This window comes from Aptenodytes patagonicus, chromosome Z (genome assembly GCF_965638725.1).
Source record: "Aptenodytes patagonicus chromosome Z, bAptPat1.pri.cur, whole genome shotgun sequence".
In the NCBI taxonomy this organism is placed as follows: Eukaryota; Metazoa; Chordata; class Aves; order Sphenisciformes; family Spheniscidae; genus Aptenodytes; species Aptenodytes patagonicus.
Window position 1 is genome coordinate 81,632,485 of NC_134982.1, and position 24,140 is coordinate 81,656,624.

At 37.6% G+C, this 24,140-nt stretch overlaps 1 protein-coding gene across 2 annotated transcripts in view; it reads left to right on the forward strand.

The window, feature by feature from the left end:
- Positions 1 to 18,625, forward strand: part of MSH3 (mutS homolog 3) — a 124,168-nt gene extending 105,543 nt beyond the window's left edge. The window contains exons 21-24 of one of the 2 annotated variants that reach the window (XM_076362797.1): positions 11,129 to 11,315; positions 11,526 to 11,655; positions 14,853 to 15,027; positions 18,170 to 18,625. In XM_076362797.1, the coding sequence (XP_076218912.1) occupies positions 11,129 to 11,315; positions 11,526 to 11,655; positions 14,853 to 15,027; positions 18,170 to 18,278 (601 nt within the window). In that variant the 3' untranslated portion in view covers positions 18,279 to 18,625. The remainder of the gene's footprint in view (positions 1 to 11,128; positions 11,316 to 11,525; positions 11,656 to 14,852; positions 15,028 to 18,169) is intronic. The other variant, XM_076362798.1, reaches the window with a different exon arrangement.
- The last annotated feature ends 5,515 nt before the right edge of the window (positions 18,626 to 24,140 follow it).

The following is a 24,140-nucleotide window of genomic DNA, read 5'->3' on the forward strand; positions in this document are numbered from 1 at the left end:
AAGGGAGCTGCACAGGAGCAAGACAGAGGGGGAAAATTTTTGTATTTAAAATAATAAATAAGTAACAAGCTCCATTATTTCAGAGCTTCACTGCAGAAATGGTGCTATTTTGGGCCCCTCACTACAAGAAGGACATCGAGGTGCTGGAGCGTGTCCAGAGAAGGGCAACGAGGCTGGTGAAGGGTCTGGAGAACAAGTCTGATGAGGAGCGGCTGAGGGAACTGGGACTGTTCAGCCTGGAGAAAAGGAGGCTGAGGGGAGACCTCATCGCTCTCTACAACTACCTGAAAGGAGGTTGTAGCGAGGTGGGGGTCGGTCTCTTCTCCCAAGTAACAAGCGATAGGACAAGAGGAAACTGCCTCAAGTTGCGCCAGGGGAGGTTTAGATTGGATGTAAGGAAAAATTTCTTTACGGAAAGAGTGGTGAAACATTGGCACAGGCTGCCCAGGGAAGTGGTGGAGTCCCCATCCCTGGAGGTATTTAAAAGACGAGTAGATGAGGCACTTAGGGACATGGTTTAGTGGACATGGTGGTGTTGGGTTGACGGTTGGACTCGATGATCTTAGAGGTCTTTTCCAACCTCAATGATTCTATGATTCTATTTGCACAGCAATAGGCAAACTTAAGGTTGAAAGAGAGCAGTTTATGGCCAGAAAGCAGCTTGTTATATTCTTTGCTGCTTATGCATTGCTCGGTTCACGGATGAGATGTATTTGCAAAGAGACTGCCCAGGAACTCACTTGCTTGAAAATGGTTTAGAAGTGTTCTTCATTAGAAGTCTCTTCCTACTTAGTAATTTCACTAAACACGATGAAGAAATGGACATCCTCCATCCAAAGCTAATCTGTGTACTTAACCTTGATTGCTGAGGGGGCAGCATGCTGATGACATTTTAAAATGGTTACTAGTGTGCAGGAGAGACTTGGGGAGCTTTTATGTCTTAAATGTGCCTGTCACATCTTATTGTTACTCCTTTATTCTATGAGTGGAGTATGATGGCATTGCTTTTCACCCCTTGATTTTGTTTTGTAATAAATCTTAAACAAAATATACTATACTTGGAATTATACATGAGAGATAACATAATCATGACTTTTTGGGGACTTTTTTTTTTTTAAATCTACTGAAAAAATCTTTCCCTGAAGTTACTGCATCAGTACCATTTCAGGGTTTCTGTGTCTTTTTTGGAATTCTTGTGCTGGCCACAACCTCCAAAATTAGTTAGATCATTGAGCTGGACAGGCATAGGTTTTGTGCATTCACATACCTAGCAATAATAAGTTGTTGTCCTATATGGCAAACTCTTCAGTATTTTGCCAGAATAGCATATAGCCTCACATTTTTATATCACATGCGAACTTTGTTGTTCTTAACTCAAAAGACCAGTTACCAAACTAAAAAATTCCTTGCTTCCACTTATTGCTTTATTGAGCTTTACTGATTTCTTTGAGGCTTATAGGGTAGGCTTATGAAGATTAGTCTTCCTGTCTGTCCTAGAAATATCAGTTAAATCACAAAACCTGGCATGAAGATTCAGTTAGTCAGCTTCTTCATACCTTTATCATAAAAATCTAGGGTACAAAATTCTAGTCTTGAGGTGACAGCAGTGTTTGGCAGGGCGGTCTGCAGGCATCCTGTGTAATACAGAAATCACCAGGAGATTGAGTGCTGAATAGAAACTGTGGAGGAGTTTATCTCAGCAGAACAACTTGTCTGTATGTTACCTGTTTTTGGCCAAAACTTTGGTTGATGCCTTGTTGGATTTGGGTTTTTTTAGGGTTGGGGGGGGGGGGGGGTTTAGGGGGTTTTTTTTAGGTTTGGGGGGGGGGGTTTAGTTTTTTACACCTGAAAATAAATGTTTAAATTTAAGTAATTCAGATTTTCCTTTGAACAAAAACTAGATTCTCTCAATTTGCCTGTGCAGTTAGACTCTGAAAGGTAAAAGTCAGAAAATTTAAAAGCAAAGGTACTTTTTCACCTCTTTGTTTATTCTACACATATATAGTAATGGTTACTGGGTTTGCCATACACATTAATTTATGTATTGTGCAGAAAGTAGGGAACCGTTTGTACAAAGCAATCCCAAATGACTGGCAAGTCCACATGATAATTTTATATACTGATATGCTAAACAAGTATTGTTTGTATTGCTCTGGAAAGCAACAATGACAGTCAGACAAACCGAACTTGTTAGTTGTCAAGAACCCAAAAGTAATTTTCAGAAATATTACTTCTTTATGGCAGAGTAATTTATTTCATTTTGTTCTTGCTTAATTTTATTTGTGTTTATTGCCAGAATAACAAAAATTACTTAAGACTTTCATTTATGCTTACAGTCATATAATTACACCTCTGGGGTAAATCATTCCCAGCTTTCAGGGGAAAAAAAGGGTGGTGTATTAAATTCATGGCACCTATTTTCTATCACATGGAGATGTTAGTTTTGAAAAAGAAAAGTAAAAGTTGTAGTTAGTGTTGTTAAATTGAAAATTATTTTGTTCTGTTTTTCTAGAAAAGTTGTGTCTTGGACATATCACAATACATTTGAACTGTAACTATTTCTGACAGTGTTCTGTAACTCTGCAGAAATAAATTAAGCTGTGCTATGCGTATATTTGTAGCTAATTTAGCTTTATGTCTGTTCATTTCATAGTAACATGCATCTGCAGTGTTAGGTTTATATCTCATATACATGTAATAATTTACAACAACTGTATTTACCAAAGCAGTCCTTGGTTTACATACATGGCATTTGATAAAAACTGTAAATAAAAACAATTGTTTTGTTTGCAGGGGTTTAAATCAGGCTTGAAAATTCAAAGTCAATAAAAGACAGTTATTTATATATACAGTGAGATTTATAAAACAATTTTGGCTGCATATTGCAGTATTCCTGAAAGGGATTGAAAGGCTTTCCCCATAACGGTATATGGTGGCAGGAGGGAGAAAGAAAATTTGCCTGTGACGCTGACCAGCTCTTTTACAGTAAAGTTGAAACTTTTACATTGAATGGTGGTATTTACCTTTCTAAAACTCTTCCATGATATGATTTAACCTAGTCACAATTTGAATTGGATTTTCTGTAGCATCCACAGGTTTAAAGGGGAAAAGTTCATGTGCTGAATGCTTCAGCTATTGTCCCTAGTCTGTTGCTATAGTTTCTGCTTTTTAATCCCCCCTTGGCCTCAATCCTTCAGCTACATATGCACATTAACTTAATTACCTTGAATTCCCTCGCTGGAAACTGAGAGTAGTAAGTGTAAAGCTGTGCATATTTTAGGGTTGGGTTTTTCTTTGTCTTCATTTTTTCAGCTTCTTCAGGCTAATATTGATGGCTTACAAATAAACACCCTAATTTGAATATATACGCTTATAACTTGCCCTTCAGCAAAATTACTGTACTCTTAATCTGTTCTTTCTCTTGAACTTCAATAACATTTACACAGTGTTAATGGTTTCCTGCAGAGAAATCAGCGTAAAAGCGTGTGTTTGGAGCTTCAGTTGCTTAATGGAGCCTTCATAAACTTCTCCATTTAGTATTGGCCTTCTGGTATGCACTATCTGCGCTGGCAGATCTCTTGGTCAGGAGAACCTGCAATAGAAACCTCAGTTTGGTACCTCTGTACAGGAACAAATCATAGCTGTCTCACTGAGGGCAAGAAAAAGAAAGGCTTAGTTCTGTGTTTGAGTAAATGTAAAAGCTGATGGACCTGTGGAAGGCAATCCATTGATACATTAGGCATAAAATCCTTTGAATGTTTGAACACGGAATTTAAGCTATTGCTGTTGTGTCCTTATTTTGCTACCGGACACCCCGCTCCTCCGAGGGCTTGGCCCTCACACCCTGACAGCCAGCTGCTGTAGGGTTGTGAGTAACATGGGATGGAGAAAGCGGAACTTAGACTCAAGCAAATCCAGTTTTAAAATACAATGGAAAATTTTAAAATTAACCAGAAATCTTCTGGATTATTTTAACAATGAGTGATGTATTTGCCCTAGGTGACAAGTATTTTTAAGGAGTTCTCATATTATTGAGAGTATCATTGCTGAATTTCAGAAAAGGACTTTCTCAGGTGTTCTCCACTAGGTAATGTAACATAAGCTTTTGGAAGAACAACTGAATTTCTGTTGCCTTATAAAGCATTAGGAATGAGAGGATATTGATAACTTCTAGTCACTTAGTGACTGTATTGACTAGACCGGTATTTCATCTTCTGAACTCAGTCCTACCTGTTCTGTCAGTCAAGGTGAAGCTTTTAAAATATTGAATGTTCACTGCAATCCACGGATGTTTTTCTTTCCTCTGGCTTTCAGCAAAAAAATCAATGCAGTTCACATCTTGAAAGCTAATCCTGTTAGATGCGTTTCTTTTAATATACTGGAATGCTCGTGTGTGCAGCATGCCTCTGTTGGCCAGGTCTATAAGGTAATGAGGATTTAAGTGATTACTTGTTCTGGCTATTTCAATTACCTAGTGATAGGGAAAAGGAAAACAAAAAAGAGGTAAAAAATGCTATGAAACAGTATTAAAATCACTTTGGACTTGCTTCTCTTTCCAGGATAATGCAAAGTATGTATCCCTAGTGGTCTTACATTTTACTAGTTTAATTAATTTCTCAGTGACTGAGAATATCCTATGTCTACAATAATTTATAGAATAAAAATATATTTTACATTAAATGTGTAATGCATTTTGTCAGGCTTTTCAACAACTGTTCTTCTAAATTGGGTAACATACCATTGGTATTTCTTAATTTAAAATTTTCAAATAAGCAGCTAAAGAAATAGTTGAGCATGTGTGTGCATGTTGACTGTAAATAGGCTAGTATCATGAGCATCTTCTGACTTTGTTGTCCACGTAACTTTGCACACATTTACTTCTTAGAAGTTGCCCATGAATAGTGCAAAAATAATAACTATCCTGATAACAATGCTTTCTGGTTTTTATTTAGGATAAGAGTTATTTTTTAAAATTCTGTAATTGCAGTTTCTGTAAATTATTATTTTTCTTATTGTAAGTTTTTGGTTTGAATCAGTAAGAGCTTGATGGAAATGAAGTAAATGATTTACCAGTACTCTGTGTGGGGGAGTGTGAAACATTAGTTTCTTGCCAGTGAACTGTTATAAATTTGCAGATGCTGTCTTCTAAAGAATTACTTGATAAATTTTCACTGTATGTGGAAAGTAGCCAGAAGTTACAATATCCAAGCTGGACTACTTTTATGCTAACCACTGTGAAATTCTCATTAGCAGTTGGAGTGTTTCTAAAATATGCAGGGTTTAAATCGCTTTTGTGGGTAAAACTGTATGATTGTTCTGGTTAAAGGTGTTGGGATTCTTGGGACCGCAGTAGGAGAGGACATGCAGTAGTCAGCCTGCCAATCCTCTGTTTAGGATGCCTGTTTTCATTTTCATGGCAGACCAATTTGCAAACTACTTTTATTTTTTAACCTGTGAAGTCTCAATAAGTGTTGTTTGCTAGGTGCCTAATAGAAAGTCAATAACCCAGTTCAATGGGAGAAGATTCACCTAGGTGCTGAAATGAAATTGCGCTTGTGTTCTTCCATTCATATAAGGATCAATATCAAGTTTTTCTGTTCTCATAAACACTACCTTCAGTTAGTGCTCACACTTTTGTGACCATTTTTTTGAGCAGAGACCACATGAAACGTCAGCTGGGAAGAGTGTTTTCTGCAAAAAATAAAAGGATTGTTATGAGATCTTTAAAAAAAAATAATAACTATACAGTGTTGATCAAAAACATGTTGTAGAGAACGGTCCCATGCAAGAAAAGGGATAAACTGTAAGGCAAGACCCCATCTAATCTTTTCTTTCTGTAAACTAGTTATTTTAATTTAAATAACTCCTGTTCAAATACAGTGATCGTTGAAATGACATTTTGAAGTGTTTTGTGTGAGAGGGAGTGAGTGGAAATGTAAAGTCACATTATTAATTTATTTTGTGTTTTTCTGAGTGTTCTCTTCCAATCACAGAAGGAATGTCTTTGATGGCGGTGTTGGGAGAGCAGTATTCTACACCTTAGATTTAAGATATTCTCAGAGAAAAGAGTAATTTTCTTTTAATGTTAATTGTTCTTGATGAATAAATAATTTGGCTATCAGTACATTCTGAGGTGAAGTCTGGCTTCAATTCTGATCCCTGGGAAGACAAACCGTAGCTGGAAACCTGAATGCCTTCTCTTGAAAACTGCAAAGGCAGTGTGTAGAGACTGTATACTAATTAGGTTTATTCTTCTGTACCAGGCACTAGGTTCATTTCTCCAGTAAGTATTTAAAATGAACTTTTGAAGTCAAGTGCATGTTTCTAAAATCAAGGTGAAAAATCTTAAATTTCATTTAAGTTTTTTTCATCATTAAGTATTTTATAAACTAGGAATTAATAAATAGCATCGGGATGTTGACAACTGTATGAAAATAAGGCTTTAGGGAATGGTTTTGCAGTCTTGTTTTCTAGGATTTGTTCGGTGCTACGTAGTTGCTTTTTGTTACCACTGGGAGCTTTTGGGCTGCTTGGTCATTTTCACAAGCAGTGTGAGGGATTCACACTAACATAAAAGAATAATAAAATACCTGAGGTCCAGACAGTGCTCTTAATTTTGTAACCAAACCAACTAACAGCATGTTGGATAACTTATTTTGAAAGATAGCATGGAAAAAGCCTTAACTAGAAGCTTCTGGATTTCAGATTATTTTTTCTGCTTGGGAAATTAATTTTTTTCACTGCCTTCTGTTATACTAGGGCAATTTCTGTTTTAACCTACATGTTATGACTTTCACCCCTGGACTGCTAGCATAGGGCAGCTGCAGTTCTCTGGGGGCCTCTCTGCTCTGCTCCAAAACAATGTCTTGGGTTATTCTATTGTTTTATGCCACTGTTAGTCACCAAGTCTGCAAGGCTGTCCCCTTCTCCAGGACACTTTGGTTTTTTGAGAGCAGTAATAACAGGATGCTAAGAGAAGGAGCTCCAAGAAGACCTCAGTGGCCTCAATTTAAATTTCCTTCTTCCATACAAATTTTTCATGGATATCTGTGAAAGCCCTCAGATATGTCTAGCTGATCAAAAGCTTGAAAGCACCAGACTTCAAGGTAATTTTCAGGGCCACACAGTTTAGCAAAATTAATTCGTGCCTGTTGAGAGAAAGTTTAAATGGATACTGACTACATAAAAATTCTTGAGATGCAAGGAAAAAAGTATGCTATTTAATTCTTGTGGTTTCTGAGCGGTATCACAGCTTGTATCGTTAAAAAATTTTCCAACATTTGTAGAGCCTCATAGGATAAAATATCACAGGATAGCTTCTCAGGATGATGAGCACTTGCATTGGAAAAGGTCAGTACTGTGTGCATGTATTGACTCAGGAGAGCAGGTTAAAAAACCAGCCATTTGAATGCTGCTACTGCAGAATAAGCAAATCTGTATCTTTTTCTCTAAGGGGTCACAAACAGGTTAAGCATGTTAAGCTAGCTGGTTTACATAAAGCTAGCTACTGCTGCATATCTTCCAGCTTATCCTCCAAAAATTAATTTATGAAAACATTGCCTCCCTGTTGTTTTTTCTGAGGTTATAGACAGGAGTCTTTACCACTTGAAACCTAGCATTGACAGGAGATAATGCATCTTCTTTTTTTTTTCTTTACATAATAAATATGTTGAACATCATAAGATGAAGAGCTTTTAATTTTATGAAATTTGGTTGGCTGTCAAAGAGACATTATAACAAGTGGTTTCCAGCCAAATTGCATTTGCTGAGGAGTGATGGATCTCTTGCCAGCACTAAAGAGGCACTCTTCACATTGGATGTCTGCACACTCCTTGTGGGCAGAATGCAGTAATCTTTCTGAATGTAGACATTAGAAATTTCATAGCAGAAATGGAAATTTTCGTATTAACTGTGTCACTACTTCCAGCAGCTGGTGTTTTAATAAATAGAGGAATAGAGCTGGTGAAGTTGGGTGGCATTGTTCTTGCTCTAATGGTTTGCTTTTGTGACTGTCTTATTCTGTTGTAACCTTTTTTCCTGGGCGCTTTTTTTTTTTCTAAATTAAGAGAGGGAAAAAAAGAAAATTTGGGTAGTTCATAACATGTCTGCATCACTCAGGGACGATTCATACCTCTTCACATATTTCACTATATTGTCATCTACCGTAGTGATGAATGCAGCATTAAAATGTAATCAGATAGTTATTTTTGTGTACATATAAAAGTTAGAAAAATATCTGATCCCATTGTACGCAGCTTTCCAGAGAAAGTGAGTCTTGGAGACTTTATTAGGACCATGTGTAAAAAACAAAAAAATAGCAAAAAAAAACCAACCATGGTTTAAGTGCTGGCAGCATTAAGGCTAAGATGAGTATCTGTAACATTTCTTTTAGCACTTTTACCTTAACAATTCATAGGGATAGCATCCCAGGTATTACCTAATCCGAGGTATTATCCACATTAAAATAGTTATTCTTACTTGTTTCTGGGATAATATTGCTTATCACGTAAGTTTAAAAAACAAGTATGATTCTCCTAGTGTCAAGGACAGAGGCAGAAAGAACAATTTTACCCATTTTCAAAGGATGACATTTAAGAGGTTTTATGTCATTTAAGTACACGTTGGTTTTTTTAATCTGTAGGTAAGCCTGAGTCGGATTTGAATGTTTTAAGATGCTGAAAAGAAAGGCTTCTTTTGCAGTTGTTGTTAACAACAAGAGAAAGATAATACTCATTTCTGTTTGTATCTTGAGCATTTAGTGAGGAAGTTCTGAAAACTATTTTCGTGAATGCAAATTAGGTACAAAATAACTAAATGATTTTGAGGGCTCTATGGAAATGATGCAATCCAAGAGAAAAACAGAACTGAACTCTCAGTGTAATCATCATAGGGGCAGAACAGACAGCCTGTTAGATGCTGTCTCTGTAATGAAAAACCAAATAAAAGTGATAAAATAATACTACCAATAATCCTACGGTCGGAAACTAAGGTTAAAGTTGCCCATTATGGAGCCAGAGATTTTTTGGACATAAAAAGTATTTTTATGTGTTATATTTAATAGTGTTAAAAATAGATCTAATTTATCTTGTTCTCTGTAGATCTGTGCAATATTGCGATAAAGGGGGATTGTTTGATTTTGCAGTAGTACATGATGGCTGAACCAAACTAGGAAAGGGGCTGGGGAGTGTTGGGGGGCACTGTGAGAAATTGAGTAATATGTTCATAGTTCTTAACCCAGCATTTAAAAGGATTATAGTAGTAAGTGGCTTAATAAAATGTTAGTTTCACAATGCCTCAATATCCTGAATTATATATTTAATTAAGTGAAATTAATGTAAAGTTTAATTAGCTTATGTGCAAAATCACCTTTCTTCTGGAGTATGTGGGAGTATACCTACTGTGTGTGTATGTAAGCACATACTCAATGAAATAAAAACACTCAGTTTGCTCGTTGTATCATCTCCAACCAAAATCAGTTCATTTATAATTTAAGATTTGCGTATTGTGAACTTATGCATGCCACCATACCAGATTTCCAGGGCAGGAACCGAAGAATATATAGAAATCATAGTTGTACTGGGTCCAACCTGCTAGTTTTTGGTATTGGTAGTCAATTACTCTTGACAATCATAAGATCCTCATAAAATTATGAGTATCTTGCTAGTGCTTCTGTAGGCAACAGAAGCACTTATATTAGAGAGAGATGCAGCAAAAGACTGAGAGAAAAAAAGCTATATTGGGATTCTCTTTAAAGGTTTTGATTGGCTTTAAGTACCATTGTGGCCAGCTGTTGTATTTGAAAATGTAATAGCTAAGCCCATGAGTCAGTTTTCCTTAAATCAATGTGGCTTGTATATAACTATATTATGAGAGTGAACAAATCCATTTTTACAGCCCTACTCAGTGGCTTGCTAAGTGATAACCTATCTCAGAAGTGATATTGTAATGTGATTAATGTAATTAAAAAGCATATATGGAAAACGGAAATGTTCTTTCTTCCAGGTAGAAAGCGTATTAACTGAATAGGTAAGGAAAGCTGCAGAAGAAGAGAAAAACAGGGTGAATTACCAACAGGTTTCTGAGATGAAAAGTGCAATTTCACAATTTGAGGTAGAATTTGAGGATTGAAGGTTGCATGAATCTGAAACACTGCTAAAAGACTTGTATGAAACATGAAGGAGTTTGTGTGCGTGTGTATGTGCGTGTATGTGTGTGGAGCAGAGGAGAAACTCACCTGCATGGAGACTGGTGAGTTCAAGGACAGTTGTGTAAAAGGATGAGGAGAGAAATCTTTCTCTTAAAATCATGTTTAAGCATGCTAGTAAGATTGTGTACCTGTGTAATTAGGGGAAATAATTGTTATTTTGTTACTGCCTGAAGGAACTAACTGCTGTATCTGGAAGCACAAATAACTGGTCACATGAGTGTCTGTTCTATCTCTATATGGAAATTATAATATCTGGTATTTTCAGGTGGTGTTAGCATTTAAAAAACATACAAATTAGAAGTTCGAACTAAAACAAAAATGTAAAATTCATTTTCACAGCTACCTTTGCTGGAATCCTTTTGGTGAGCTGACTCATTTGAATTCCCAGGGTCTTTTTTAAGGGAAGAGCAGGCCGCCTTTTACAGTTTGTCAAGATGGAAGAATTGCATGCTAAGAAATAACCCCTTGTCTACCTCTTCTTTCCCCCCCCCGATTCCTGTAGTTGATGTGGGATGCTAAGACTCTGTCTATGGATTTACCTTGGGACTAGATTACTGATGGTCCAGAAAAATTCTCTGCTGTCCCTACAGTCTTAGCGTCCCCCAGATGCCCATAGGGTCTGTATAACCTGTTCTCTTGGGGAATGTGTGCAAGCTCGTATTTAATGGTACATGGTGAGCTCCCTCTGGACTTTTCAGTCTTTTAGAGTACCCTCACATCTGCACCATGTACTGTTGTTGCTTTTTCTGCTAAGCAGTAGCTTGTTCTGGAAGGTGAATGTTCTGCCTGGGCTTTTCTGCTCTGCTTGGAGCAGCAACAAGAGGTTTATAACAAAATGGTTTCATTACCATGACTTTTTTTCAGTGTTATCTGACATTTATTTGAACTTAATAAATGGATCTGTTTTGTATCTCAATGCAGAATGGGCGCAGCAGACAACATTTACAAAGGCCAAAGTACCTTTATGGAAGAACTGACAGATACTGCTGAGATAATAAGAAAAGCAACTCCAAAATCATTAGTAATTTTGGATGAATTGGGAAGAGGAACTAGCACACACGATGGAATCGCTATTGCTTATGCTACACTTGAACATTTTATTAGAGATGTAAGTGTTCAATCTGAGGCATGCTTGTGAATGCTTTTTCAGCCTGTACTATGGTAGGCTGACTTTGACATGGTGTGCATTTCCTTCTGGAAATGTGGCATGTCTAAACTCAAAGCAAAGGGGTATGGATAAAGGATACCAGTGCTATGCTGCTGTGTTTAAAAAAAAATTAAAGCCAAACCTTCTTATGTGTCTAATTCATTGTTGTAGGTGGAGTCGCTGACACTGTTTGTCACTCACTATCCCTCAGTTTGTGAGCTAGAGAAGGTGTATCCAGAAAAAGTTGGTAATTACCACATGGCTTTCTTGGTGAATGAGGAGGAAAGTGCTGAACAAAAAGGTACAGTATAAATCCATCTGAGATTTGGCACTGTAGGTATAGGCAGAAATTGTAAAATTGTTACGGTAATTTAAACCTCAACATGAAAATGATACATACAAACTCACTAGAGTATCAGCCTATACACACAGTTGGGGGGGCTTGAAAACTGAACAACCATTTCTCTTTCACATTTAATATAAGGATGACTGAGCTAGGTCAGATAAAAGATTCACCCAGCCCAGTATCCAGCTTCTCACAGTAGCCAAATACAAAGGATTAGGGAGGAGGGATTAGTGATCAAACATATGGCAACTCTTTCTCTAAAAGATCTCACTGTCTGGAATCGTTTGCTATTTAGGGAGCTTCAAGAGGTAGATGTGTTTTCTGGTTTTTAGTATCTTCAGTGGATTTCATTTCAACAAGCTTATCTATGTATCCTGAGTATCCTGGTGTACTTTTAGCATCTTCATCCTACTGTGTCAAGGGGCTCCAAAATTTAACACTGCATTGTGTGAAGAACCACATCCTCTTGTTTGTTTTGAAACTCTTTTGAAACATGTAGCTTCACTTGATGGTCCCAGTTCTTGAATTAGAAGAGGCAGAGGAATAATCTCTGTTCATCCTCTCTATGCCATGCCTAATTTTATAGATTGCTTATCATAATCCCATTCAGTTCTGTTCTTACCAGGCAGAACAGTTACAGCTTTTCTTCTTGTCATTGTTGCTCCAAATTAGTTAGTATTTTTAGTAAAGTTTGTCAGCTTACTGCTTAGCCCTTTTTCTTGTTTGTTAATGAGTATGTTGAGCAGCTCTGTCTAACTGCAGTGATGATCACCCTTCGTGGTGAGAACTGACTGTTGCTGTCTGTTTCCTGTCTTTTAACCAATGATGTACAAATGCAAAGGCCTTCCTTTTAGATTATGGCTGCTTAGTTTTCAGAAGAACATTTGATGCAAGACGCTTCTCAAAAGCCTTTTGAAAATCCACATAGGGTTTATCCACTGGATCTCTCTTACTCACATGGCTTCCAAACTTCAACAGATTTGTGGTGTAGTATTTCCCTCTATACAGACTGCTTTGATTTTTTTTCTTGATGTATCAGGTTTAATCAGGTGCTTGACAATTCTGCTCTTATTCTGGTTTTCCTAGTTTGCCTAGTACTGGCCTGTTCCCTGAATCATTCCTAGAATTTTTTTAAGAATTGACATGGTATTTGCCGTTAACCTTCCCCCTAATTCATTCTTAATGTTGTATTATCTGCTTACATTGTAGACTAATCGGGACAGGGCGCTTTAGTATTTGCCGCTAAACAATGTGTTTAAATATATAATCTATCACTTTTAAAATGAGTTTCAGAGAGTTAGTTTAAAAATTTAGGGTTTGGCTGGAGGGAGACTTTGGCTTTTGTAATCTGTTTAATATTAGAAGCAGGGATCCCTGAAATACGTGTTAACTTTGAGCACAAGTAGTTCAAAGTGATGTTGTGTTTAGGTGAGCACTACTTAGCCACGCTGATGTTCCCAGTTAAGAGCATCACTCCCCTGAGCATCAACATGTCCTTTTCTTACAGAGTTCATTAATTGAACTGTTGATCTCTGATACTCTCAGACAATTGAGATGTTATCAACATTCAATACTTACTATTCCTTAACTGTTTTATCCATGTGTCGTGGTTTAACCTCACTCAGCAACTGAGCACCACGCAGCCGCTCGCTCACTCCCCCCCAGTGGGATGGGGGAGAGAATCAGAAGGGTAAAAGTGAGAAAACTCGTGGGTTGAGGTAAAGCAAAAGCTGTGCACGCAAGCAAAGCAAAACAAGGAATTCATTCACTCCTTCCCATGGGCAGGCAGGTGTTCAGCCATCTCCAGGAAAGCAGGGCTCCATCACGCCTAACGGTTACTTGGGAAGACAAACACCATCACTCCAAACATCCCCCCCTTCCTTCTTCTTCCCCAGCTTTATATGCTGAGCATGACGTCCCATGGTATGGAATGTCCCTTTGGCCAGTTGGGGTCCACTGTCCTGGCTGTGCCCCCTCCCAGCTTCTTGTGCACCTCCAGCCTTCTCAGTCGGTAGAGCATGGGAAGCTGAAAAGTCCTTGGCTAGTGTAAGCATTACCTAGCAACAACTAAAACATCAGTGTGTTATCAACATTGTTCTCACCCTAAATCCAAAACACAGCACTGTACCAGCTACTAGGAAGGAAATTAACTCTATCCCTGCCGAAACCAGGACACCATGAAACCCTATACTTTATGTTTCACTGTGCTGCTTCAGTATTTCTACTTTCAATGTTAGTTGACCTGAACCTTCAGGCCATATGTAGTCTTCACTGTTTTGCTACAGAAAGCACAGTAGGTGTAGTACCACAGCCTGTGAGCAACAACACATCCATGTTTCTTACTCTGCCTGTATCTTTAGCTCGTGTTGTCTTAACATTCTGTTTTACTTAAGGTGAGTTTTATGGCAGGTTTTTTTCCAATCTTTGGCTTGGATCACTCAGATCAAATCAGCTTGAGTCATCAGCATTTATGGAAATCTCCATTGTTTCCAAAAACCTGCATTTTTAAGACAGAAGAATGAATGGCAGTGAATGACGCTGTAGTTTTTCTGCTCTTTACACAAGGCCTGGATTGTGCAGAGATGCAACAAGGATGTCTAAAGAGGAAGGAGTCATCACATTTATAATGATGGCTCTTGTGTTTCCATCGTATTGTCATGGAATAGAAAGAATCCCTAGTGGAAGATCCACCATCCTAACCTTTGGTTTTCCCTAAGCATTTTCTATGTCTCCTAGCCTCCTGGTAGGCAGCAAACTTTTTGTTGTGCTGTAGTTATGGACTTCTTGACTGCAGGATTACTGACACTTCCATTATTCTGTCATTACTTAGCAGACGTGAAGTAGAATATCCCAGTTACAGCATAACTAATCAATTTGACATACAAAGATTCTAAGTTTTACACACACAAAAAAAAGTCTGCTTAGTAAGACACCAGGTAAAAGTATATTAAAGAGTTTTTTTCAGTCTCACAATGGGTAGGTAAAATGTGTGGTCTCAAGGAAACATTTTTCTTTCATATTTCTTCAATGGAATAAATCATACAGGAAGCATGAATGATAATGAGATCACAGTGTTTGCCATTTCAGTCTTTGGTCTACTACATTTTATTAACATAATAGAGGAGGTTGTGATTTTGGTTTTATTTTTTTAGGATCAGAAGGTGAAGAGAATCCTGAATTTATCACTTTTCTTTATCAAATAACTAAAGGAGTCTCTGCAAGGAGTTATGGGCTAAATGTTGCCAAACTGGCAGATATTCCTGAAGAAATCTTGAAGAAGGCAGCTCACAAATCAAAGGAGTTGGAGACAATAGTGAATACGAAAAGGTCAGAACAATTGTGATTCCCCCCCCCCAATGAAACTTCAGCTATGAATTGAAGAGCATTTCACACAATGTGCATTAAAAAGAACAGTAAGAGCTACTTCAGATATCCTTTTACCCTTCAGGGGAGACACTGAAACAAAACTTTGAAAAAAAACATTTAGGAAATTGTGCTATCCATTTCAATCAAAGCTTTAGATTTTATAGTTAGCTATTATATCAGAGGTTAATTGCTGCCCTCTGAAATGGGATTGGAAAAAACTAAACCCACATGGAGCTAACATTAGGAATAAGCTATTTTTTATTTTCTTATGACAAATACCAGCAAACTTACTCTTTCAGGTATGTATTTTTGCTGTTTTCAGGAAAACGAACTTAAAATATAACTATCTTCTAATATCTACTTCTGTTCTTACCAGTGATAGTTAAAATATTGACAGATTTAATTTAGAAAACATATTATTCACTTTGGAACTTGAAATTGTATTTGCACACTATAGTGTAGGAGGAAATGCAGATATTTGTCTGGTTTAACTTAAAAATAAATATTTATAATGTATTTTGATTGCCCCTCCCCAAACACACAAAATATTACTGAAAGTCTGGGTTTTTAATATTTTTCTGATAACCAATTTTCATTTAGGGGCATATATACCTTATATATTAGACTAGTTATGAAAATTCCTATGTGTATCAAATAGCATCACCTTTATAAAAACTGTTAACATTATGTACATAGTTTAGATATAAATATGTGCTAGTATTCATATTCATTTCCACTGAATTTTTTGTTATTTTCAGTGGCAGTCCTATCAGCAAAATTCAAACAGCCCTTTAGGAATATAATAAATGAAGATCTTTTTTGCCTGATGGCTGTAACTAATCCTGACAGAATAATTTCACATGAGAAAATTTTAAGTACTAATTATTTGTAGGTGCAAGCAAGCAAGTTCTTCTGAAACTTAACAGTGCTTAGTGCTTAAAACCAGTTTTTATCCCCTTTTAAGCAAGCAAAATAAAAACATTCTATTGAAGATACATAACAGTTTATGGGAAAAATAATGTGGTAGTAGCTTATGTTAATTGGAAATAATAGTCCATAACTGACAAAAGTAAAACAACAAATTACTAGCAATGTCTTAGCTCTGTTGTTATAGGATATGTAGGGTTCTAAAATCAAGAAAAAATTGTTGTTCAGAAAGGTGAGAGTATGAGCTGGAAGGCCAGAGTTACTGTGTAATAAGATTAAGATGGGAAACAATATATGTCCCTTTGATTTATTTTCCTTTGTTCTATGAAAATCATGCTAGCATATTGCTTGGACAGGGCACAAATAGAGTTCTAGCATGTCTCCACTGCTAAAAAGAGTGTTAATTGCATACAAAACCTATAAGCAGTAAAAATAGTATGTGATGACGTCATTAGAAGACTGATTTACAGTGCCCACAGAGGGGTAGAGTGAGGACTGACTGGACAATCTTAATTATGGGACTTAATTGTGTCCCATTTATGAGCTTTTGAATATGTAAGCTACCATCTGTATTTTAGCTTTCAGTATGTAATTTACTTGTATTCTTAAAGTGAGAAAGAATAAATTCTTAATCTAAAGCTGTGATGAGTCCTTTATCCTGACTTAGAACTAAGGCTGGAAGCCCCAGAACGGCACACTTCACTGCAGAGTGCTGCCGCCTGAGCTACACGTACCTGGGAGGGACCAGCTGGAGCAGGCTCCCCCAAGCCCATCTCCTGCAGGTTGCTGCTGGAGGGGGTGCTCCCTGACCTTTTCTCCATGGTGCCAGGGCTGTTTTTTGCATGACCACAAAACAGGCCAGGTCAGGGATCTGATCCAGCTGAAAAGTCATTCTTCCTCCAGTTGATACCATGCAAGTTCAACTTCCTGATGTTACATGTGAACAGGCATTACTACCTGAAAAAGGAAAGGGTAGGAGTGAGAAGAGGAGGAGGCCCTTGATTCTGGCAGTAGTTGGTAGAGTAAAGGTAACCTTGAGACTGCAACCCTGCCTGCCAGAACAGCCTACTGCCTCTGAAGTTTGACACTTTTGCCTCCCCCTTTAATGAGAGACAGTGCTGTGCCGGTGGTCAGGGACAAGGGACATCCACCACACAGCAGTCGCTAATTCGTTGGGTTTGACCTGTACCAGGTTATTCCTTCATTGTAGACCTCTTCCATGCACTTTGGAGGGAACTTCATGCATCGATATAGACCTGGAGCTCAAGTCAGTGAAAAATAAAAAAAAAAAATCAAATGTGTCTGATGATTTCACAGTGCATAAACTATTGTATTACGTAATTCTTAATTTTTCCAGTTCTCCTATGTAGGCCATTATAGAAATATTTTCTTTTGTATATACCTGTTTATTTTCACTTATTGCCATGATGTGATCTAAATGTCAAAGTATTCTTCTATACCTTCTCCCCAAAAGAGACATTAACAAATTTAAAAATGGGTATGGTTTATCTGTGGTAGAAAATAAAAGTTTTCATCATGTTGGGAATCAAACTCAGACCCGTTCATAGCAGTATACTTGTGCTGTCACAAGACAAGGCAGCTGGCCTGTGGGTATTATTTTTTTAAATCACCTTCATATTATTTTAAGAAAATCCACTGGGTAATTCCATCCAGTCTTGACATCTTTGTCGTCAGGAATGTGTGTTAACCCGTTTTAAATGTCTTGTTATTTGTCACAGCTCTTATGAGTCCTTATTAAATCAAAAAATACTAAAAAGGAAATAGGAAGGATGTGTGTACTCATTTATTTTGAAAATGCAGTATCTCTTTATGACTCTACCAGTGCAAAATTGTAGGAACTGAATGCTGAAAATTAAACTTTGCAAACTACAATACTATTTATTTCCTTTAATCGTTTACTCTTGCTCAGTGTTTTATTTCATCTTGTCAATGCTTCTGGTACTGTAAATTAGTTATAAAATTAAATTGTTGACTGTCCTAGAGCTGAAATACATACATTGGAAAATGTTAACTGATTGTTTAAAGATCACATAACATTTTGAGCTATGCAAACTGCTATTTTTGACTGTGTATAAAAGGTTTGATGTGCTTAATTTAAAAATGTGTCCGTATTTTGATTGATTTTTTTTTTTTTCCCTTTCCCCCCCATGCCCAGAAAAAAGCTAAAGTCCTTTGCTGAAGTATGGAAGATAGATGATTCTCAGGAACTACAAAAATGGAAAAGTATGTGTGAACCTGAAGATGAAAGAAGAGACAGTTTTTAATCCTCAAATCACGCTTAAAGATGGAAAATATTGGAGATGCAAAATATAGGTCTGGAGACTAATAGATTCTATCAGGGTGTAGTTCTAGCGGCATTAAGTTGACGTTTCTGCCTTTTGAGAAATAAGAGATGCTGCATTGTGATATGATGCCCCATATCTACTTCCTGATTGTATGTCATTTTCTCACTCCACATTCCTTCCCTGAAGTGGTTTCCACCCTCTTCCTTAATTGCAAAATGTCTACTGGCATTGGATTTAGTTTCTAATATGTTTAGAAAACATGAAAAATTATGTTGGTAAATTATTAGGTAAATCTTTTATAAATAAAATAATGTCTTTTAACTTTATTGTACTTCAATTTCTAAAGAAATATTCCTCTGCGTTGGGAAAATGTAGCTGAGTCTGGACTATGCTATACTGCTGTGTAATTGGTAAGAATGAATACCTTAAAGAGACTTTTTTTTTGGTTCTACAATTAATGCATTGAAAATTCACTGGTTTTGTAGAGCACCCCCTAAACTTTATGTGCACGATGAATTTAAGAAAGTGTCTGTTATGTGGCTGGATAGGAGAGTTTCGTTTCTACTGATGAGATTGATGATGGTGCAACTAGTAGCTTTCAAAGCAGTGACACAAAACATGCATTGACTGTGTTTTGTTTTCCCTCTTCTTCATTGTCATGCACACCTGCTTCCTCTTCAGCTTCAGCTTTTCTCCTAGTCTTGGCCCTCTCTGGCACGGTCTGAAGAAAGACTTACTCTAAATAATGCTGGAATATCGTAAGATCAGGTTAAAGAGGCAATTCAAACTGTGCAACTGGCATCCCCAGTGCTCTGTCAAATGCAGAGTAAAGCTGGGAAAAACAGAAATGTTTTTTAATTTTTTTATTTGCAGTTATCAAGTCTAAATTTCAAATGGGAATGTGATATCCAAATTGGTTTTCCTTTATAAACATACCCAGCTGAAATATCTTGCTATGAAAATGGACAGTGATGTTCACATACTTAAACTTTGGCAAATAGTTTGCTGTATTTAAAAAAAAAAAAAATTTATTAAGTGGAAAGAAGTGAAATAAAATATCATCATGATTTTGCTATAAGGAAAAGAATAAAATGAGGTTTTGTAACCTTTGAGACAGCTGAAGCTTTCTAATTTTTTCAGTAAATGGGTTTTTTTGCAGGATTTCAGGAATTTTTTGCAAAATAATGCATATCAGATGAATATGAAATAATGGCATTGCAGGTGATTGAATTAGCCTTTCCAATATAGAGAACTTTCACACAGAAAAAAGTCTAAATTTTTACCTATGATAAACAATTGCTAATCTTCACCTAAGACTCTTTTCCGGGTTCTTCAGATGACAAAGCATCATTTAAACAAATAGTTTGTCTGCTACTCAAATAGCAGCAACCAACACAAGCATCTCCTTCTAGAGTGTGCAGTGTATTTATCTAAACTGGAAGAGCTGAAGAAGAAAACTAGTCTTTCAAGGTGTGATTACACATGTGTGTTTATGCCACACATTGTGAAGCACAATGAATGTAGTACTCCATTATTAATGCACACAGGTGCTGTGCATTGGATCTAAGGACCTCTGACCATAGTCTTCAGTGAGAATAAATGAGCAATTACTAAAATCCTGTATGTAAACACCTGGATGGAGTCTGAAAAAAAATGAAGACACACAATTAAGAATGGGGAAATGGACACGGTATTACTGGCCTGTGCATACTATCAAGTACAAAGCAATTACAGCAGGCTTTTCTCTTAATTTCTGTGGTCACGTTGGAAATAACTTTTTATTTTAGCCCTGCTCACTTCAACAACGGAGGTTATCTTGCTATCTCGATAAGGTTTCTTTTAGATATGCAAGCTAATTATTAAAGCTACTGTTTTATTCACTGCTGATTATTATAATTCCTAGCAGATATGTAAAAAGTTACGGCTGTTTGAGAATGCACTATAAGGAGGTGCATACTATTATTAGATGTGTTTACTGCTGATTTTAGGATACATTTGTAATGAACCACACAGTACAGTGCAGATTTATCTAGACCTTGTTCTGCTGATGTAGAGCAGCCACGCTCGTTAGCAGAGTGAGCGCATGTGAGGGCAATCACTCTGGGATGTGATGAGTTCAGAGCTCACTTGGGTATGTTTGCGGAGCATGAGATTAGGCATAGTCTAGACAGGCAACCAGATAGACATTCCTTGGCCTTTGGTAGCACAGAGTGCAAGAGGGATATGAAGAAACAAAAACTTGGTGGAAAATAGGGAAAGGCATTAATTTTGTAGGAGGTTTTTTTCATTTCTTTTGCTGTGGTAAGTTGGAACTTCTGTGTCTGTCATAGCAGGAGGCCTTCTGAGAGACAAATACAAGAAGCTACTCGTGTTTTCCTTTGTTGTTTGGGGGTCCCGTCCCCCCCCCCTTCTTTTCTTTTCTTTTGAATTCCAGCACGCTAAGTTTCATCTTAAAGAAAACATGAAGTACAGTTTTGGTAGTGGTATGATCTTGGAGATGTACCCTGTTTTTAAACCAGAGTAATAAAATTTTGTCTGTGTGCTGAGTCAGCAAGTTTGATCCTGTGTACTGATGGCTGTAAGGTTAAAGAAGAGTGACCCATACTTCGATGGTCCTTGGTTGTAGTGGGAATTCATGCTAGTCTTGAGTTTGCCTTCAAGAAAGGTGTCGTGGTTTAATCTCAGTCGGCAACTAAGCACCACGCAGCCGCTCGCTCACTCCCCCCGCCCCCCGGTGGGATGGGGGAGAGAATTGGAAGAGCACAAGTGAGAAAAACTCATGGGTTGAGATAAAAACAGTTTAATAATTGAAATAAAATTATAATAATATGATAATAATAATAATAATAATAATACACAAAGCAAGTGATGCACAGTACAATTGCTCACCACCTGCCGACCGATGCCCAGCCAGTCCCCGAGCAGCGGTCCCCCCCAGCCAGCTTTCCCCAGTTTATGTACTGAGCATGACATCCCATGGTATGGAATGTCCCTTTGGCCAGTTTGGGTCAGCTGTCCTGGCTGTGCCCCCTCCCAGCTTCTTGTGCACCTCCAGCCTTCTCAGTCGGCAGAGCATGGGAAACTGAAAAGTCCTTGACTAGTGTAAGCATTACCTAGCAACAACTAAAACATCGGTGCCTTATCAACTTTGTTCTCATCCTAAATCCGAAACACAGCACTGTACCAGCTACTAGGAAGGAAATTAACTCTATCCCTGCCAAAACCAGGACAAAAGGAATGTCTAAATATTAGTATTTTTGGAAACCTGCATAAAGTATTGGCTCCTGCTGCCTGTGCCAGCATGTTGTTGACATCGTTAAAATGTAATATTGATGTGAAAAATACAGCTTTGTGCTATACATAAAGGTGCAGTCTCCTTGAAAGACTCTTGCACTTTATGGCTTTTATCAATTTTTTTTTAAAGGTGGTACTTATCACTTTCTTAAGCTTTTTCATTGTTCTCTCTTCCCTGCTCTTAACATAAAAATTTTAATGCCTTTGTGCATCTTTTCTTGAATGCGTTGCCTTTAGAATTCACAGTGCCACAGGTTAGCAAACTGGTAGACCATTTGATGGAAGAGGAGGAGAGAGAGGACTGGATACACTGTCACTGCCTTTTTGTATTTGGTTATATAAGAACGTTATTATAGAATATGCAAAGTAAAATACATTACCAGTAGCAATTACCTTTCTTACTGGCATACAATATCTTTCACTGAAGTAATTCTCAAGAGGATTTTTCTTTGTATTGCAAAGTTTTCCAGAAGTATTTATAGAAATGACATGAATTTACCTACCACGTAAGTTTACAACTTGTATAAATGAATTTAAAGATCACTGAAATGTCAGCTGAGTCAGGTAGTGCAATAAGTCAGTTCTCTGCAATGAAAGTAATGTTTATTTATTGAAATCTATTGGAAAGTAAATTATCCAAATATTTCTACTATATGTAAAATTTAGTGAGAATTTAATTTAATTATTTTAACTTCTCAGTAGTTCTGATATAAGTGCATGTTTCATAGGGAAATAAAGGTTTGGTAGATTGCATTGCAGTGAGAGAAGTGGGGCTCTGTTCCAGAATCCAGACCACACGTCAGAATGGTTACTGGAGGGCCTCCTCCCCCGGTCTCACCTCACATGGCTATTGCAATCTCCTCCAAAATCCTGGCACCCGTACCACAAGTCTTGGACAGCAACCTGAAAAGTAAGTCTGAGCTGCCTGTCTCTTTTGCCCCTTTCAGATTTTAGAGCATACGAATGGAGTGGATGGTTCTCATCACCTTTTAATTGTTCCTAAACACAAAGGCCATAGCAAGCTGAAATTTACCATCTCAGCATAATTTCCCCATCTGTTTTCAAAGCTTTCCTCCATCTCCCTGCAAAATCTCTGGCAATCAAATTCAGATCAAGTGTTTGTTAAATCCGAATTCAGTTCTGGGGGACAAATTTGCAGTCTGCTGATCTAAATCAGGAATTTTAAAAAAGCATACGGCCAGAGCCCAAGAAGGGATTTACAGCTGAACAAGGATGAATTCAGGATTGAAAATCCAGCTGGTAGGTAAACATGGGATTCAGTTCTGAGACCACTTATTTGGGTCTTTGACCTGAGTCAGTCCAGTGCTGTTGACTGTTCTTGTTCTGTAGCTCTGTATAGGGAAGCTATGGACTTGCCCAGCTTGGTAGAGTCCTGTACTAAAAATACTCTTGCCAAAATTATAGAACTCTGCTTACCTTAGGGATGCTATGTCTGTCATTGTACACGGCTAAGCACATTTGGTGTGGAAATCCTCCCCTTGCTTGAAATAGTAGATCAGTTTCTTCTTCCTCAGCTACAGATGCTACAAGCTCAATGACTTCCTTAATTACATTATATATTTTTCTCCTTGCCTAGCCATGGAGACAAGTAGAAAGCAAAGGATGTTTTCTTAATTTCTTAAAAATCTTAAAAAACAATTGCTGAAACAGTCATCTTTTTTGGTAAGATGTGAGTCCTTGCATGCTGTTAACTGTGAAATGATGTATTTGTCTGAGACTAAACTGGTTTAAGTCATAAGTGAGCTAAAGAGAAAAGGATGACAGTGCCTAAGATACTATTATTCAGGGGTAATAAAGGGTGAACAAGATAAAGCCAGATAAAGAAATTTAAGAATAATTAGCTGTTCTAAGAATAATAGCATTAGGAAACAGGATGGTTTCCTCCTACATGGTGTCAGGATTTGTTAAAGAGGAAGAAGGCACCAGTTTGATTGATATTTTGGCTACAGTCTTGCTAGCCAGCAGGTATAGCATGTAAGATTAAGAAAGTTTGCCTGAGGCTGAATTCCGCAGTGAGCCCTTGCGCTGTTGCCCTGGATGTCCAGCACTCAGTCTATGTACAGTATCTTTCCTTCAGAAGTGTGATCAAGAGCATCTTGCCCAGTCATAGGGAGATGGAGGTGGTGCCTGGTCATGGGATTTGTGTCGTTGCAGCCACAGCTTGTGGAGGATGAACTAAGTCTAGGGCAGGAAGCACTGCTGCTTCTTTCGAACAGTAGCCTTTCATCAGTTGGTACTTACTAGCCAGCACACGAATCCAGTTTGTCACCTAACTTGCTTACTGTGCTGTGAGGGAGGGCAGGGAGGTAGGTTTGATGGCCCCTCTCCACTTTGTGGGTCACATGCACAGCTGGTGTTTTCATCAGGAAGGAGTACGAATTCTTGCCCCATCCTCAGCCCCGCACAGGGTCAGCAGAGAACAAAGTTTAGCCCTGAAATACAGAAGTTAGCCAGTCTTTTAAACACATATATGTAAAATAATTTTCATTAAGAGGCATAGCTTTCAAATATTTATATTCTTTTGAA